This window comes from Mytilus californianus, unplaced genomic scaffold (assembly GCF_021869535.1).
Source record: "Mytilus californianus isolate M0D057914Y unplaced genomic scaffold, xbMytCali1.0.p SCAF_8, whole genome shotgun sequence".
NCBI lineage: Eukaryota > Metazoa > Mollusca > Bivalvia > Mytilida > Mytilidae > Mytilus > Mytilus californianus.
The window spans coordinates 38,973,033-38,991,818 of record NW_026262734.1 but is presented as its reverse complement, the minus strand read 5'-3'; the positions used below and the strand labels follow the sequence as shown (position 1 = coordinate 38,991,818).

General features: G+C 31.9%; 1 protein-coding gene across 2 annotated transcripts; it reads left to right on the top strand.

Annotated features, from left to right (window-relative positions):
* Nucleotides 1-2,082: 2,082 nt before the first annotated feature.
* Nucleotides 2,083-18,731, top strand: LOC127711327 (cytochrome P450 4F2-like). 2 transcript variants are annotated; one of them, XM_052217326.1, is made up of 13 exons: nucleotides 2,083-2,226; nucleotides 2,723-2,892; nucleotides 4,125-4,326; nucleotides 6,008-6,135; nucleotides 8,399-8,523; nucleotides 8,967-9,029; nucleotides 10,459-10,582; nucleotides 11,439-11,568; nucleotides 12,168-12,291; nucleotides 13,838-14,033; nucleotides 14,639-14,721; nucleotides 14,959-15,024; nucleotides 18,164-18,731. In XM_052217326.1, the coding sequence occupies exons 2-13, from the start codon at nucleotides 2,725-2,727 to the stop codon at nucleotides 18,264-18,266; spliced, it is 1,512 nt and encodes a 503-aa protein (XP_052073286.1). In that variant the 5' UTR covers nucleotides 2,083-2,226; nucleotides 2,723-2,724; the 3' UTR covers nucleotides 18,267-18,731. The 2 variants fall into 2 exon arrangements, with proteins under 2 accessions (XP_052073286.1, XP_052073285.1); XM_052217325.1 differs by having other exon boundaries at nucleotides 2,083-2,230.
* The last annotated feature ends 55 nt before the right edge of the window (nucleotides 18,732-18,786 follow it).

Sequence of the window (18,786 nt, the reverse complement as noted above, 5' to 3'; positions counted from 1 at the left end):
CGAAATGAGTATTTGCAATTTCAGGCATGTTTATAATAAGCTTATTTTACTATAAACATAGTAAAACATCATTATTACAGGCGTACAAAAGGCTCACACAAGCTCTAAACTATAAACTTTTGTATTTGATTGACATTTGCCTGGAGGAAGCTCAATAGAATAAATATGTTCCCTATCATAGTTATCATTTTGTCAAAGAAAAAAAGAATTCTTTATGTGTAAGGTACATGAAACAATAATCTCAAGTACTGTAACTAACAATGGAACGCCGCTGTCATTGCTTTTCGTCATCTTGACAATTCGCCGTTTCACAATCTACTGCATTCTGGGTAATAGTTTAATAGACGTACATCAAACCGTTGCGATTCATTTTAAATGTCCTAAATAATGAATATTTGACAAATGATTCTACAACGGCGAGTTGTTAGAAATGTCATCAACTCTAGTAGTAGCTCCCAACTGACGGCAATTTCAAGACGGCTTCGATATATGACACAATCTTTGGTATCTATCAAAAACTACAAAAACTGCGTTTGAAGATACATTTAAATGCCAATGAGTAATCAAATATTTGTAAAGACTCCGGTGTCGTCTTTCGGTCAGTAAACTACACAAAACACACAATTTAAGGATGTACTAAGGTGAAATTAAAAAAATCTAGAATTTAAAATTGATACTATAAGTTAGAAGAGAATTAGTTAAGAAACAAAATAAGCTAAAAATATTGATAGGTTATGGAGCTACTTTTCGAGATATTTATTTTTTTTAAATGGCGGGAAAAGCCTGACTCGGACTTTTACCTTATATTTGCAATGGTATTATTTGGGTCTCAAATAGAAAGAAAAGAAATCTAGAATCTGCTTAAATTTTGGTAAATGACCTTTTATGAGCTATTGAAGTCGTATATAAAAAGTAAAATGGGTGTAATTGGGGAAATATTTTACCCTGTACTGTAGGAAAAAACCCAAGGAGTCCGAACATCTGACAAAAACTCCTAAACCTCACCTAAGTACATACTTAAAAGCGATTGCAGACACAAACAGGGATATAGATAAACATAAAGTCTAATATCAACTTCTAGTAAACGTTTCACAATATTTGTTACTGAACATGACTTTGTGTAGACTAAATGCTCCTTTGCCCGCAAGATATAACAAAATAATATTATAAATGATTTTAATAAACAAAAAATAAAATTGTTGTTTTAAAATATTGTTCGGCATTTTACTTGTAAACGTACTATTTACATGGTGAAAACTTATTAGAAAACATTTTTCAATTTCACAACATACAAATACTTAATACATTAAACATGCCATAATTCTATGATTATTTTTTTTAAGCAGTAACACTTCCACTGTGACTATATTTTGTTATTATTTATAGGCAATAATCATTGTTACATCTTTTAAAAAAAATATTGGAATTGTATTTTGTTTTCATATCTATATCCTATTGGTTCTTTTTTAAAGTTTCAATTGCTTTCAACTCATTGATCGTCCTCGGATTATGCACGAAATATTTGCCACTGGATGTTAAGCAAAAATCAATCAATAACTCCTTGAACAAATAAGTTGGATTAATAAATCCTGATGTAATTACCCACAGTGCTTATATATATACCGGTATCTCTATTTGTCAACAAACCAAATTACATTGGTATATACTTAGACATGTTAGATACACACAATATAATTAAATTATTGTATGCACAGCAAAAACACAAAAAGCAAAGAAACAGCGCTTTTATTGCGTCTGCGCAGATTGTCATTCAATATACTAATTATTTCAAACACAACGCAAACAATCTCATTTCAATTATTTATAAAGTAAAGTTTTTGTGTGGATTACTACATCAGATATATTTTATTTTCAGTATAGTTTTTGTTATGGTGTCCAGTCTAGTGAACACAAAAATCTTTCATACGACATTATTTAATATCAAATTCAAAACTTCACCGATTATATTTTATTGTAGACCATGTAGAAATCGTATTTCTCCACAGTAAAAACATGCAATCCATTTACCCACAATACTACAATTTGGTTTTTTTATGTGCTACATGTCGGTTAATTTACCGTCTTTTTGTACATGTATTATGATACTCAGTGCCTTAACCGAGAAATGACCTGGGTCATAACCCAGATTATATTGTACATGTTCGCATATCTTTGGATAAGATCTTTTCACCTGTGTGTTGGACATACAATGTGTATTTTTTAACGGTTTGTATGTATTTACTTTATAGTTAACTTGATTTCAGTTTGATATTTTGTTTAGCTGTGGTGATCCTTTCCAAAGCATCATAAAGTAATATATTTTGTTTTAGTGTAGTTTAATGTTAAAATGAATGAATTAATGCATACTGAGATTGTTACGTATATGTATGTACATGTGTGTGCGTTATCTATTTGTACAACGTTGGTATCCATTAATCCATTCAATGTGAATCACACACACACATATTTATATGTATTTATTACTATTTATACTGTCAGCTGTTGTTATAAATTTAAGCTCAACTGGCCTTGTTCGAAGGGTCCGTCGTCCGGAAAGAGGGATGTTAGCTGGATAACTTTCAGTTGCATATTTCGAGAGAGAAAACTATGCATAAACAGCTGCATGATTAACGGCCCCAATACTACAGTTGGTCAATAATAAGTTTTCCTGTGTATTCGTTTACATAATTATGTACTTATCTCTATAATTATTTTCTTTTAGAAATGGAATTATTTTCCGGGTTCACCGCTAAAGCAATTTTGATTTTTATAGCAACATATGCTTTCTCGCGACTTTGTAAGTTTGCTTACAAATATAAAGAATGGCTCAAAGTTACCTCTCAGATGTCTGTGATAGGACCACTTCACCCTTTGTGGGGATCACTTCACAAAGTAAGTATATTTATCGTTTGTATGATTGTATGATTGGCATGAGTGTATGATTGTACGATTGGCATGATGGTATGATTGTATGATTGGCATGATTGTTTAATTGTATGATTGTATGATTGTACAGTTGGCATGATTGATAGTAAAAAGTGCTACTTTAACACATGTACGCCAAAGTTACCTCCTTTTGTCACAGCACATATTCCACGATACATGGGTTGACGATGGCGACCCATATATTTCCCTGTTTTAACAGCGTCGATATACAACAAAAAATGGATCAAATCATAACTTGTAAGAAAATATTACTTTTTTTCAAAATACTTGAATAATGATCGTGTGTTATAACTTACTTTTCCTTGCAAAACTTATCTTCTCAGTGTAAAAATAAAAAGACGTGTGGTATGATTGCCAATGATACAACTACCTACCAGAGACCAAATAATGTAGATGTAAGCAAGTATTATAGAACACGGTTAGTCATACAGAAAGTTTAAAAAGCCCAGAAATGATGAAATGTAAAACATTTGAAACAAAAAAACCCACATGAATATAATAATAAACGAAAAACAAATATGACAGACAGCGACCAACGACAACTGCTGAATTACCGAAGGCTCCAGCTTTTGGATAGGTACATACATGTGACGAGGTTACACATGTTAGCATGCGCTTAACCCGCCATTAATATGGAACAGTGTTGTGATAGCACAACATAAAAACTATCTATAAAAACCAGTTAAAAAAAAATGACTTATTGGATTGACACTAAGCACAAATAAAAAAAAAACGCTAACAAAAAGACGAAAAACACAAGGAATCGATCAATTACAACTTATGAATAAATCATGATTAGCAGTGAATGTTTGATAGAAACTTCAGTAAACTATAGTGTAAAGATAAGAAGATACGCAATCACAAACCACAAGTCAAAAGAAAGACGCAATCACAAACCACAAGTCAAAAGAAAGACGCAATCACAAACCACAAGTCAAAGAAAGACGCAATCACAAACCACAAGTCAAAGAAAGACGCAATCACAAACCACAAGTCAAAGAAAGACGCAATCACAAACCACAAGTCAAAGAAAGACACACATAGTCATTATATCTTTAATATTGCATGTGATATTTTTGGGTTAGAAGCTAATTACTTCTGTACCTGCCTGAGTAGCATATTGTTATTGTGATTTTTATTTTACTACTTTTTTTTTCATTCGAACAAATAAATTTCAGTTCAAAGATATAGCAGAGTTCATGACAGTCATTAGAGAAGTTATTTCTAAAGAGAGGTCAAAGGTTGTTTGTTATTGGTTCATGTTCTTCTTCCCTGAATTTAACGTTGTTCATCCTGACTCGGCAAGAATTCTGATGAAATCATCAGAACCGAAAGCCATTGGTTTCGGTGGTGCCTACAGCATGATGAAGAGCTGGCTTGGTATGTATTTATTTTTAGATTTCAGATAATGTGATTTTCAACGGCTAGAATCCATTTTTAAGTTATGTAGAACGAGCTTAAACGCTTAAAATTTCTAATACTTGGGCAATATATTCGAGACAGTTAATTTATTCGACTACTTTAATTTGCAACTTAGATTCCAAAATTCTCACTCAAATTTAAGCTGGATTCGAACGACATCTTATATTCTTTCAGTTTTAGGTATGCGAAGCCGCCAATGTATTTCTACATCTTTTAACTCACAACCACTTATCTTGGGCATTCTTGATAAAATTTGCACTTCGGGGATATTTCAGTTCTTGCATTGACTACTAATGATTTCTTGCAAAGTGGGTAGGGAAGTTTAATCCAATAATGCACAATACTCACGGTCAATTTTGAACGTTTTACATAGATTTCCCTTCAAATCTTATTTTCAAATTTCTTAACCAAGTAAGTATCTCTATCCATGAACTTCAAATTGTAATTCAACTGAATATTAGTCATTGATGTATCGATTTGTAAATATTGAAATACAGAAGTTTTCATGTATAACTTCAATATATGAACCTTTAGTATTACTTACTCTTAGTTATTATTCCTTTCCTATTGCCAAAAAGAAGAACAACGAAACGATAAATAACAGTTTACAAAAAACTACACAGAAATCTAAAGACTGAGCTACACTGGTCCTACGAAAACCCGGGGGTGATCCCGGGTGCTCCACAAGGGTCAGCAGATCCTGTTCATTAAGAACCATCAGCCATGTTTCTCTATTTTAAATACGCTTAGGAGTCATATCAGGGGTGTTAATGCATCTCACAACAGCAGGTTGGTAAGTTTCTCTTGTCTTGCCCTAAGGAATCACTATTTCATGAACCATCGGCACAAGAAAATACTCTAACCTACACTAGACGGAACTAGAAAATTTGAAATTATATCAAGGTTTTCGGGACAAAGAATAAACAAGACTTTAAGTGATAGAAAGAACACATGCATTCAATTATAACAAGGTTTTCGGGACAAAGAATAAACAAGACTTTAAGTGATAGAAAGAACACATGCATTCAATTATAACAAGGTTTTCGGGACAAAGAATATAAACAAGACTTTAAGTGATAGAAAGAACACATGCATTCAATTATAACAAGGTTTTCGGGACAAAGAATATAAACAAGACTTTAAGTGATAGAAAGAACACATGCATTCAATTATAACAAGGTTTTCGGGACAAAGAATATAAACAAGACTTTAAGTGATAGAAAGAACACATGCATTCAATTATAGAAAGGTTTTCGGGACAAAGAATATAAACAAGACTTTAAGTGATAGAAAGAACACATGCATTCAATTATAACAAGGTTTTCGGGACAAAGAATATAAACAAGACTTTAAGTGATAGAAAGAACACATGCATTCAAATATAACAAGGTTTTCGGGACAAAGAATAAACAAGACTTTAAGTGATAGAAAGAACACATGCATTCAATTATATCAAGGTTTTCCGGACAAAGAATAAACAAGACTTTAAGTGATAGAAAGAACACATGCATTCAAATATAACAAGGTTTTCGGGACAAAGAATAAACAAGGCTTTTACCGATAGAACAAACATATGCATTCGATTGTGTATTTATGTATGTGGAGAAAAGGATAAAAATAAACTATCATTATTTTCCAGGCGACGGACTATTGATCTCATCTGGAAAGAAATGGGAGCGAAACAGGCGCTTGATAACACCAGCATTTCATTTTGGCATACTTAAACCTTATGTTAACATATATAATAGTTCTACAGACAAATTTCTGGTAATAATACTTTTTATTCATACTAGATTCAATTATATTTTGTCATTTGAGATTTATAGGATAATGATCGATTGGTTGATTGTTGACTGCTTAATCTCCATTTGGAAATAGAATAGTCAATGTATGAACGGTTTAAATTGTAACAAGTGGCAATTTTTATCAAACTTTCTTCAATCACCTGCTCCTTGACTGACACCTTCGCGGGGTGTAAAAGTATATACAATGGATAAGAGTTGGTTCGTTAAAAAGAAATTCCGTACCCCGGAGGGTAAGTGGTATTTCTTTTACAACCCAACGCTTATCCAAAAAATAAGTCATATTCGAACTAATTTCTAAGTATATATAATACTAGAACACACCCGCGACATCGCGCGTCCTTGACTGAATCAAAGTCTGTACGCCTTATTTTCAGCCTGGAATTTTAGTATTCGTATTGTCATTTCATAAAGTCATGCTGATTATAAGGTGCACAATTTTCTCTGCTTTCAAACTATTTCTGTATGAATCTGTCCTGGTTTTCTTACTACAACCGGAAACTACTTGTATATATATATATTTTTTTTATCAATGATTGAATTTAGTAGTATCAATCCCTGTATAATGACGAAGTTCAGGTGTGATTATGACCCGTGTATATAGCAAATCCAAAATTCACCGTTTGGTGTTGCGCCTGACAGAGGCGAAACGTACAGATTAAGTAACAGGTTACAGGTACTATTGGTATCGGTATCGGATTCGACCCGGAACTTGTTAATTTTTGGTAATATTAATTATGTTGAAAACAAAAGGGCCTGGAATGGTAAAATTCTTAATCAAAACCATTGTCCTATATTAGTTTTATATAAAGTTGAATTCTTTGATTCGTCGTTTTAACGTCATGCCGGCTAACAATTTGGACCTCGTTATTTTAATAGTATAGATTTATGTTCCAGAAATTTCTAGCGAGAAACCTATTTCTAGGCATATCACGATTTACTCTCATAGTGATTTACGAATATCCAATTGGAAAGATATGTAATAAAACTGATGAAATCACCCTGTATTTAAAAAAAGAAATGTACATATAGAATGTAATCATTTTATTTTAAAGTACGTGATATAGATAGTAATAATTAAAAACTAACGAAAGGGACAACAAAGAGAAAATAGGAATTCGAACCTAAAACGACAAATATCTACTGTGGATTCATTATTATTCGTTGGATACCAATTTTCGTGGGTTTCGTGGGTGCAGGTGAACCACGAATTCAAATGTTCAACGAATTACAAATGTTAATTTGGATTTGTATGCAGAGATTGGCAAAACCCCGAAATCAAATATCCACGAAAATGTAATTGTTCCTCAATCCACGAAAATTGATACCCACGAACATAAATGAATCCACAGTACTTCTAATTTTTATATTGCAACTCATTCATCTAAAAGAGGGACGAAAGATACCAGAGGGACAGTCAAACTCACAGATCGAAAACAAACTGACAACGCCATGGCCAAAACTAAAAAAAGACAAACAGACAAATAATCTAAATCTCGCGGCAACCAACTTATACTATACGACTGTCTATTATAAATATATAAAAAGGATCAAGCCCTGTGTGTACATTATTTTAAAAACAATCTTCAATCGGATGAAGGAGGAAACAGTGTTTGCTGTTTTTCATTTTTTTTTCTTTTTTCTTTTTTTTATCACAGAACGTGAACTCTCTTTTACTGATAACTTCGGAGAAATATTAATGAAAAGGTTTTTAGATGGTGCAATTGCTTTGAAGTTATCAAATAAACTTCAAAGCAAGTACAGTAAATTGACACAAATTGCTCTGGAAATCGTTGACAGTATGTCTATAGACATTCACAAGCACGAAATTTTACTATGAAATGAAAAATCAGTATGCATGTTATCAGAAGTCCATTACTAGACATGTCTAGTAATGGACTTCTGATGTTATCTATGGTTTATTGTTAATATCTTAAATGCAACAATGTTGTCAAATATTTTATTTTTGGAACTAAAAATAGATAAAACTACGTAAAACACTGCTTTTGTAGTGTGACATTAAATATTGTCTTGTGAAATTAATTGTCTTTCTCGAAAAACTGACTATTTCAATTTAAAGTAAACTACATGTAAATATTCCGTTACAAAAATCGTGTATATAACAGATTCTCTATACATTGTGAATTCCTCACAAAATTTACATGCATTTTAATATCTTTTTAAATACAAATACATATATAGATAATCGTCAACTTTATTTATTTCAGGATAATTTAAACGAGTTTGCTGAGACAAGTAGACCTGTAGACATTTTCCCCTTGGTGTCTCTAGAAACATTAGATACAATACTCCGATGTGCCTTCTCGTATCAAGGAAATATTCAAACAGAAGGGTAGATAATTAGTTATAAATAACACATATGCACTTATCATGATAAAAATAGAAACATAAGTATTTATGCTGCATTTCCATCCTTAAATTTTACCAGTTTTACCGTTTCGGCTGCTTTAAATGAAGGAGGTCTTAAGGAAAACGTCAATGGGACAAAAGCCTAGACAAGAACACGAACAGTTACTGGCATCTTTAATTAAACTTGTTTTGATCCCGGACGATTAAGAACATTAAATGTAGTATTAACGAGTGCTTGATCGTTTCAGTATGTATTTTGATGGTTGATTTTTAGTTACTTATATTATTTTTTTTTAGTTACCTATGTTATTTTTTTGTTGTAAATTTAAGTATATCTAATAATCTTCAAAAGAGCCCAAAAAAGGCATGAATACCCCTACGCATACCTTTTAACATATTTAAAGAAATGTTTTCTTCATTTTACAGGATCAAGCATCCGTACGTCGCGGCTGTTAATCGATTAGCTCATTTACTGGCAGATAGATGGCTGTAAGTTGAAGGTTTATGTTCTGTACCATTAAAAAATCGACAAAACATCATTTATATAATATGCTTTTTGAGTATTTACCATACATTCTAGTAAACATTTGAATATACAGTACTTTTTTTTATATTCCAGATTGTCTCAGTTTCTCCTTTATGGTACTTTTCTATTATTTTTATTAGAATTTGGTACTGCCTTCATCGTACAAAAATACAAACTCTTCTCATTACCACTCTTTTAAGTTTAAGAAATTACCACTTTTTTTCTTTCAACGTGGTATGAACTATACTTGATTCCCCGGAATATCCTTCTTTCTGGAACAACATTTTCATTGTGATATATATTTCCCCTTTCAATGCTTTTAATTTACATCATTATTCTATTTAATTTCTGTTTCATTCTTATGTTCATATATATATTTGCTATTGTATGCATTGTGATATATATTTTCCTTCAATTTTATATGTTAAGCGCTTAGAGTATATTATGTTTATTAGATAGGCACTATATAAAAGCTATGTAATAAATAAATAAAATAAACATGAGCCAAAACAGTGTGTGTGAAACGTCAAACTATATAAAGTGTATAATTTTTGCATATGAAATACTGAAATATGGCATGACTGCAAATGATGCAATCAAAGTATTATGACTACTGTATTATATTCCTGTTTATCTTTTTCCAGCATTGAATTACAACCAAACATATCAGGAGCATAGACTTGAACAAGCGAACTGTATTAATAATACCGATTTTTCAACAATATAGATACATTTTTATTACAAAAAAGTAATCAAAGATACAAGGTCTACTAGTTTACGCAAGACGCACTTTTCGTCTACTGAAAGAGTTTAAACTCCAAGCTAATATAACAAAATTGAAGAGAATTTAAAACCCCAAAACCCAAGAAAGTGTGCTAAATCTGGGTTAGGACATCTTTTCCTGGTGGTAGAAATACCCTAAAAATCGGTTTAAAGCAAAAATACATTTTCAATCAATACAATATCTCAAAAATATTATCTACCAGAATAACCTATATTAGTAGTTAAATTAAAGATAAAAAAGTAATTTGTTTTACAAAAGTTTATGGAAAACCAACGACTTAATGCTGTTGACATCAGCCAATACCAGATAGATAAACTTTAATTTAGAATTCATTCCGTAATTGCAATCGATCAGCAGACATTATACGAGTCTACTAAAACAGATTTCAGAAAAGACATCATCACAATATTCAGATATTGAGTTTTCTTAAATGCGAAAGTGATCCAGCGTACATTCTGACAATGAAGGGGCGAAACTCGCAAAAAATACCAATTTACAGTTAGCAAACCAGTTTAAAGTTGAAATAGTTGAAACTATTTCTTATATTTGAGTATCTCATTTTCATACAGCCAAATTTCATGAAACACTATATTTTGTATAAAATACAGGAAGCCGTGGCTTTATTGGGATACAATATATTATATGACACCTAAAGGTAGAGAATACAGAAAACTTTGCCAATATGTTCATGATTTTTCCGAGGGAGTGATAAGAGAAAGACAGCAAACCTTTGTAAGTTATAATTTTACATTTTAAATTTCAATAAATACTAAGAAACTTAAAGTTTAATACAAATGTATATTTTATTATTATATGCGGACTATTTTTTTCTTTTCACAAAGAGAAAAAAATGTAAAATAACATTGGATGAGTTTTAGTTGTATGTTATAATACCAGGAACAAAGTAAAACAAAATGTGTTTGAGATGCATTCGATATGAATAAAATATGCTTATTATTCGTTATTGACTCAGAAACCAAACAACACAATATCACAAAAAAACATCACAGTGTATTTTTTTTTCTGCATAAAACAATATTGACAAAAATACCGAACTCCAACATAAATTCAAAAAGAAGGGATGTCCATTAAACCTGACAAATCAAACGGTAGACTATATCATACAAATGAACGAATGGAAAACAACTGTATAGAATTATTCCAACAAATTCAACAAGTGTATATCTCAAGTCTTTCTTTTTGGAGTTCATTAGATTGCCTAAGTTTTTATTTTCTTACACCTTGTTTTGTCTCTTCTTAATCGATTTATGAGATTTGAACAAAGAAAACTACTGTTACATTTAATTCCTTCAACATATTATCAGGATGATGGATATTCGTCACTGAGAACGCATCCCCCCAAAAGAAAATAAAAGACAATTTTGTCAATTGATTTGGCAGAAAAATTATAAACTGGATAACAACTATCGAACAAGCGTAAATCATATGTTCATTAGATTGGATTACATTTTACCAGAAAATTTCAATCAACTAGAAGATCACTTTAAATTTTGTGCAATATTGGGCAATCTTTGCACAATTTTCTAATTTCTTTTTGACTGCAAACTGTTTGTTTTTGGTTGATAAGCTTACAGATGGTCCTCCAACTAGCCGCCATCTTGACTTTCTCGACATATTGCTCACCGCTAAAGATGACAATGGAATTGGCCTTTCATTCGAAGATATAAGAGCTGAAGTTGATACATTTCTATTTGAAGGTAAATCGATTACAAAGTTGAAAGTTCAATTTGCCTTTTGTAATTCTATATATAGTATAGCTGGTTAACAAATCATTTTATTCTCAAGATATATCATTTTGTTTACATTTATGCAAATGAAGTGTAACACAACATTATAGTAAATAAAGGCATAGTATGAATGGTTAAAAATGGCAATTGTTTTGGAAATATAGGCATATGAGTGGTAAAAGAATGCCACACAACCATATATTTTGATCATTGCAAAAAAAGTTGTACACTTTTCATTCTATTATATAATATTTTTTGAAACCTCGTTGTGAAACAGCATAGGTTTAGGCGTAAAAGGCGTTCAAAATTAAACATTCCTAAATCTTTGCAAATTGTGGATTTTACGACCAAATAATGTTTTAAAAGATTAAAAAAAAGGATAAAAAAAGATGTAAATAAATCTATCCCGACTGATTATTTTGTAAGCTTTTGAAATATATTTTTTTTAAAGTTCTGTACTGTTAAATGGACAACATTACACTTTTACAATACCATCAGAATGCGCACGCGAGAAACAGGGTTCCGCGAAACTATTTACGAGTTTTATAACTTTTTTTAATCTTTTGCAGGGCACGATACAACGGCATCGGCAATTAGCTGGGCTATATACCATTTAGGAAAACACCAAAAGGAACAAGAAATCATATATTCAGAGTTGTCAGAATTACTAAATAATAACAAGCAAGTGTCATGGTAGGTGGAAACAGATAAAAAAAACATTGAAGGTCCTGACTACTGGAGGCATAAAAGTTGTATTTTTTTTAAGCATAAAAATAATAAATGTACCAAAACATTTTATTTGGCAGTTCTGTCTGGCGCTTTATGGAATTGCCTGTTGAATACTTTCACATATACCTGCATGAAGTCTTCTATTCTGTTATTTTTAATGTTAAATTTATAAGATGACAAAAGGTCGTGATTTCCATTTCCACTTAATATTATCTGTATCATATTTGAAATTGATAGTACCAAATATCTGGATGTTTATTATGCAAAGTTTCCATCAAAGGAATATAGTTATCCAATTCAATGTAAACAAATAAGAAGATTTGATATGATTGCCAATGAGACAACTCTCAACAAGAGACCAAACGACACAGAAATTACCAACTATAGGTCGCCGTACGGCATTCAATAATGAGTAAAACCCATACCGCATAGTCAGCTATGAAAAGCCCCGAAATGATAAATAATGCCTGTATGAATAATAGTGTATCACTGTTTCATTTTGTTTTATTTTTGTTTATTAATTAGTTGTTATTTAGTTATAAAATAATGTTGGCATGTCTTTTATTTTTTAAAGTACTAAAATATCATAGATTTTGGATGTTCACTTGTGCAACATCTGCATCATTTTTTTAATCATATTTAACAGGTTGCTATTCAATTTGTGCCATCTCTGTGTTTTTCTGGTCCTCTCAATAATAAATACAGAATGTGTCACTTAATAGATTTCAGATGGTATATCGCTATGTATTGTGTTGCACATATCGAAATATTGATTATGGAATCGCTAGCTATTTTCTGTAAGTTTATTCACTGCTTTAACTTAAGTAGATTTATTTTAGTAAAAGTTAAATTATCAAACTACTAGATTCGCTTTCAAATAAAGTATTGTTAGGTTTCCGAATTTGATATAAAGGACTTCCTTTTATTACAAAAGGGCAACATTGATAACTTTTACACATTATCGTTTTCAGATAGAAACACTCATATGTGACCAAATAAACTTGGAATAACATTTGATCACCGGTTTTGAACTTGCATGAGCAACACGACGGGTGCCATATGTGGAGCAGGATGTGCTTTCCCTTCCGGAACATCTGAGATCATCCCCAGTTCTTGGTGGGGTTCGTGTTACTCAGTCTTTAAGTCTTTAAGTTTTTCTGTATGTTGTATATTTGTGCATTGGTGTTTGTCTATTTGTCTTTTTCTTTTTTAGTCACGTCGTTGTCAGTTTATTTTCGAATGTCACTTTGGTATCTTTCGCCTCTCTTTTATGAGTTCGTGTATTTCCGACATTTCTTGTTAAACCTGGTCAAAATCGTTACTACTTATTAATTTTATTTATATTAAATATTTGCAGGGTTATTGACGTATGTGCATGTAGATATATGTAGGTACTTTTTTAAGAGTTCTGTGTAACATAATCTAACATGGTATTGCATGAATGAATTTTAAGATTGGTTTAGCTAGAGGTAGATTGAATCAAAATAGTACCTCGACTTTAAAATTTCAGGGAAAATTTACAAATAATGCCAAAGCTTACAGCCTTCGTAAAAGAGTCTATGCGCATGATTGCACCTGTTCCTGGTGTTCAAAGGCAACTGACATCACCAATAACCATAGACAACGTCACAATACCAGCAGGTGTAGTCGTTGACATGGGTATATACATGTTACATCACCACCCGGATGTCTGGCCAGACGACGATGTAATTATATTGTTTTTACTACAAACATGTTCTTCATTTTGCTTATAGTCACTGTTTACCTTAGCAGTATTATATAATCTTTCGGAATTTTGGGTCAATAAATCTCATCAATTGTGTACTTTTTGTTGCCTTTTTACTTTTTTGATTCGATCGTCGCTGATGAGTTTTGTATTTTTAACTTTGATTTATATTTTTAAATCAAAAGAGCTTACATACTTGAGATTTAAACAATTGAAGAAACAATATGTAGGGAGGTGAATCCAAGTTTCCACATCAACAAACTCCATCATGAAATGTGTTTATACATGTATACATCTTTATGTCACCATGACGCCGACCAATGAAACAAAGTTGACACATAACATTGGATTTATATTATAAAAATGCTTGTTTAAAAATTAAAATAAGAAGATGTGGTATGATTGCCAATGAGACAACTGTGCTTATCATATTGACGCAACCTCAATGATAAATGTATATAACATTTAATTTAGGTTCTTTCTTTAGAATATTGTTTAAATTGTAAGCAGATTGCGGTCTCGTGTAATGTTTTCAAATTCATGTTCTAACTCTGGATGTTCATATTGATTTCTTAACTTTAACAGGTATTTAAACCAGAAAGATTTTTACAAGAAGACATTACAGAGCGACATCCATATAGTTTCTTACCATTTGCAGCCGGATCAAGGTAATATATTTGTTTAAGTTGTTATCTATATAACTTGCCTAAAGGAGGTAGCCTTATTATTTAACTGATAGTATTTCTTATCTTTTCAAAACGTTCAAACACTTAAACCACACTAGAATATCAACAAAGTTTGAATTTTGACTAAAAAAAATGAAGGATATAAATTGATTCAGTTACAAGGACAAACATTTTTCCATCAAAACTATTTTACTTAATATCTCAAATTGTCATTTACAGAAACTGCATCGGTCAACACTTTGCTATGGATGAGATCAAAGTTGTTCTTGCAAGATTAGTACAAAGGTAGGATCTGCATGTCTTTTGCATTTGATCGGGTTTGAAGTATATCAATTGGTATGTTTTGATATAAGGTCTCTAAAGAATAATTTGTTTAGTGTCAACTAAAGCAATGTTGACTAAAAAGTGGAAGTCAACCAACAGATTCACACACTCAAGATGTTATCATTTAAATAAATGGATAGGATAAATGTAATTGTTTTTATCTTGGGAGATGTCGTTTTAAATGGTGTTAAAACGTTTAAACCCGCTGCATTTGTTTGCACCTGTCCTAAGTCAGGAACCTGATGTTCAGTAGTTGCCATTTGTTGATGTGGTTCATAAGTGTTTCTCGTTTTTTATATAGATTAGACCGTTTTTTTTCCTGTTTGAATGTTTTACATTAGTCATTTTTGGGGCCCTTTATAATTTGTTGTTCGGTGGGAGCCAAGGCTCCGTGTTGAAGGCCGTACTTTGACCTATAATGGTTTACTTTTACAAATTGTGACTTGGATGGAGAGTTGTCTCATTGACACTCATATCACATCTTCTAATATCTAGTTGCAATTGACTCTGTTTTAAATTCATAAGAATTATAGAATATCTACCTGCGTGTATACAAAAAAAACCATTAAGTTCTGTTTGCCCAACTGCAAAGTGGACCATGAAACTCATATTAAGTATTTTTAATATCATTTGAAGGAGTCAAAATTGACATTTGTACACAATCGAATCATGGAACAGCCAAACGAAAATCAATCAAAGTAAAAGGGTATTGCAAAATTGATAGTTTGGAAAACATGATGGATTTCGAGCTGCTGATGGAAACAAATGACATAATGGATATCGTCAGCAATTTGTTTAGCACCAGGCCTTCTACGCTATAATCAAATCTATGTTGCAACGACCTTTCATGTAGTGGAAGCGTGCATTTCTCATTTCATTCGGCACATGATTTCGTCCCAATTTCGACCTGATAATACTGCGTTTTTATGCACCATGAACCTAACAAACGAAACCTCTTTCAGTATGGACGGCTGAAGTCCAAGTAATGATACTCCCTTTTATTCCGACTTATGTTAGGTTCTAACGGATAGCCGATAACTCTATTTTATATGTGTGCTTGTATATTGATAACGTTAAGAAATGTGGTTCGCCTGCCTAACTTAAAATTTTCTGCACAAAATATTCCCTCGAAAAGCTTAGTTGTAAAATGTGGATCAGTTGAATATAGTTATCAAAGGTACCAGGATTATATTTTAATACGCCAGATGCGCGTTTCGTCTACATAAGACTCATCAGTGACGCTCAGATCAAAATAGTTATTAAGCCAAACAAGTACAAAGTTGAAGAGCATTGAGGACCCAAAATTTCAAAAAATTGTGCCAAATACGGCTAAGGTAATCTATGCCTGGGATAAGAAAATCCTTAATTTTTCGAATATTCATACTTTTGTAAACAGGAAATTTATAAAATAACCACATAATTGATATTCATGTCAACACCGTAGTGCTGACTACTGGGCTGGTGATACCCTCGAGGACGAAACGTCCATCAGCAGTGGCATCGACCCAGTGGTGTAAATAGTTATCAAAGGTACCAGGATTATATTTTAATACGCCAGACGCGCGTTAAAAATGATCTTGTTTTTTGTAATTGACTTTTAACCAGCATTCAGTAACTGCCAGTACCCTCAGATCGGTACTTTGTGTCTTTTTACGTCAGTTATTTTTTGTGCTACGTGTCAATGCGATGAGTCAAGCCAAATTCAACTGTTTTTACAGTTTCTTTTTATATTGTGCTGTTACACCACTATGCTGGGTTGTGGAAGGGCTCACAAACATGCTTATGTTAACAGCAATAACTGTCCTTTCCTAGATTTAGATATTTCAGTATTACACCAGGAACTCCATACAAAAATTTACGACAAAAGGGATGATTTTTATTTCCCTATTGTTAATTTTCCTTTCAAGGACGGTGACATTCCTTTGGCACCGTCTTACGGTGTTTATATATCCCAACTCGTTCGTTATACTGGTGTCTGTAGTGACGTTTTGGATTTCAATGAGTGTAATCTATGTATTACTAGTAAATTATTAAGTCAGGGATTTCGTTACCACAAATTATTTAAAACCTTTACTGAATTATTCCATAGATACAAAGATTTGGTTTGCAAGTTTGGCTGTACCTGTAGAAAACTTATTTCAAACGGAAAATCAAACATCCTAAATTTTACGGTGATGTTGTTAATCGAGCCCGGAAATTTAGATACGATCCGGGTAAACTTATCAATCCTTTAGATAAACTTATTCTAAAAGGTTACCTATTCAACACTGTAATTGAATCGTTGAATATTGTTTTTATTGGTAGAAATATTGGTTTTACTATCAGTAAATCAAAACCATACTAAATATTACGCATATGTTTTTTCACGGTACTACAATCTGTCGATACCTATATTTTGTCATTGCACAAGGTCATGTTTTTTTTTTTTTACTGTTAATGACGTCTTTACACTAAATCCATTGGATGTTGGATGTGTACTGATTGATATTTTAGTCTTAGATACATGATTTTTTTTTATTAGTTGTTATTGACTTTGAACTAGCTGTCAGAAACTGCGAGTATTCTCAGATCTGTACTTAGTGTCTTTTTTGTTGTTAGGGATGAGGGACAGATATATACCCTGCCACGTCCTGTCTGTGTTTTTGTTTGATGTTTTTCTTTGTATCGATCTGATGAGTAAAGCCTTTTTCAACTGATGTTTATAGTGTGTTCTTATGTTGTGCTGTTACACCACTGTCCCAGATTAGGGGAGGGTTGAGCGCTCACAAACATGTTTAACCCCGACACATTCATTATGTGCCTGTCCCAAGTCAGGAGCCTGTTGTTCAGTGGTTGTCGTTGGTTCATGTCTGTCATATTTGTTTGTTAATTGTTTTGTTATAAATTATGCCGTTAGTTTTCTCAATTGAATTGTTTCAATATACGATATGGGTTTTCCTCATTGTTGAAGGCCGTTCGGTAACATATAGTTGCTTAAATCAACCTTATTTGGATTCTTGTGGATAGTTATATCAACGGCATCATCTTATTTCATATAAATATGTAAGCTTGCTCTTTATTTATTCATTTTCAATCAATTTGCTTTCTATTAATATTTCAGATACAAAGTATTTCTGGTTCCTGACCATAAGTATGAAATTGAACCTGAGCTAGTAATGAGGGCCAAGTACGGGATCAAAGTAACTGTAGAAGAACGAAAATGATATCTTCAAGATCTGTTCAAATGTTATATGTAACAACTTATTTAGGCAAAGTTGACGCTAGACTATTTTGTATTCTTAAATTGTTCTGTTTCTTGCTTGGAACATTGGAAATTGGTCATCGAGAGCCAAATACATTTTTTTATTGTTAATTTGATTGAGTTTTCTGCTGTTATAACATTTATCTTCCGAAATCGGACGGGAAGACTCAAGGTTGTAACCAATAAATCCGAACATGAATTAACTCTTTAATGAGATTAAAAAGAAAAGGATTTTATGTTATATGGCAAAGCTAAACTCAACTGGGCATTCTGCATCTTTAATACAAAAATTTATTTAAAGATTGTAAGTATGTTTTTGAGACTCTGTTCAAAATTATTATATATCTTTTATATTGTTCTCGAGTCTAGCATGTTGTGTGCCTGTCAGTTGTTGCACTTGTTAATATACAAGTAATTGAAAACGATATTTAGTCTGCTTTGTTTTAATTTCAATATGACGATTTTTTTTTTCTTTCTTGGTA

Coding starts and splice junctions, on each gene's coding strand:
- LOC127711327 (XM_052217326.1), top strand. CDS start 2,725: ATGGAATTATTTTCCGGGTTCACCGCTAAAGCAATTTTGATTTTTATA. Junction 4,327..6,007: donor CATGATGAAGAGCTGGCTTG/GTATGTATTTAT, acceptor ATTATTTTCCAG/GCGACGGACTATTGATCTCA. Junction 10,583..11,438: donor GAGAAAGACAGCAAACCTTT/GTAAGTTATAAT, acceptor TTGGTTGATAAG/CTTACAGATGGTCCTCCAAC.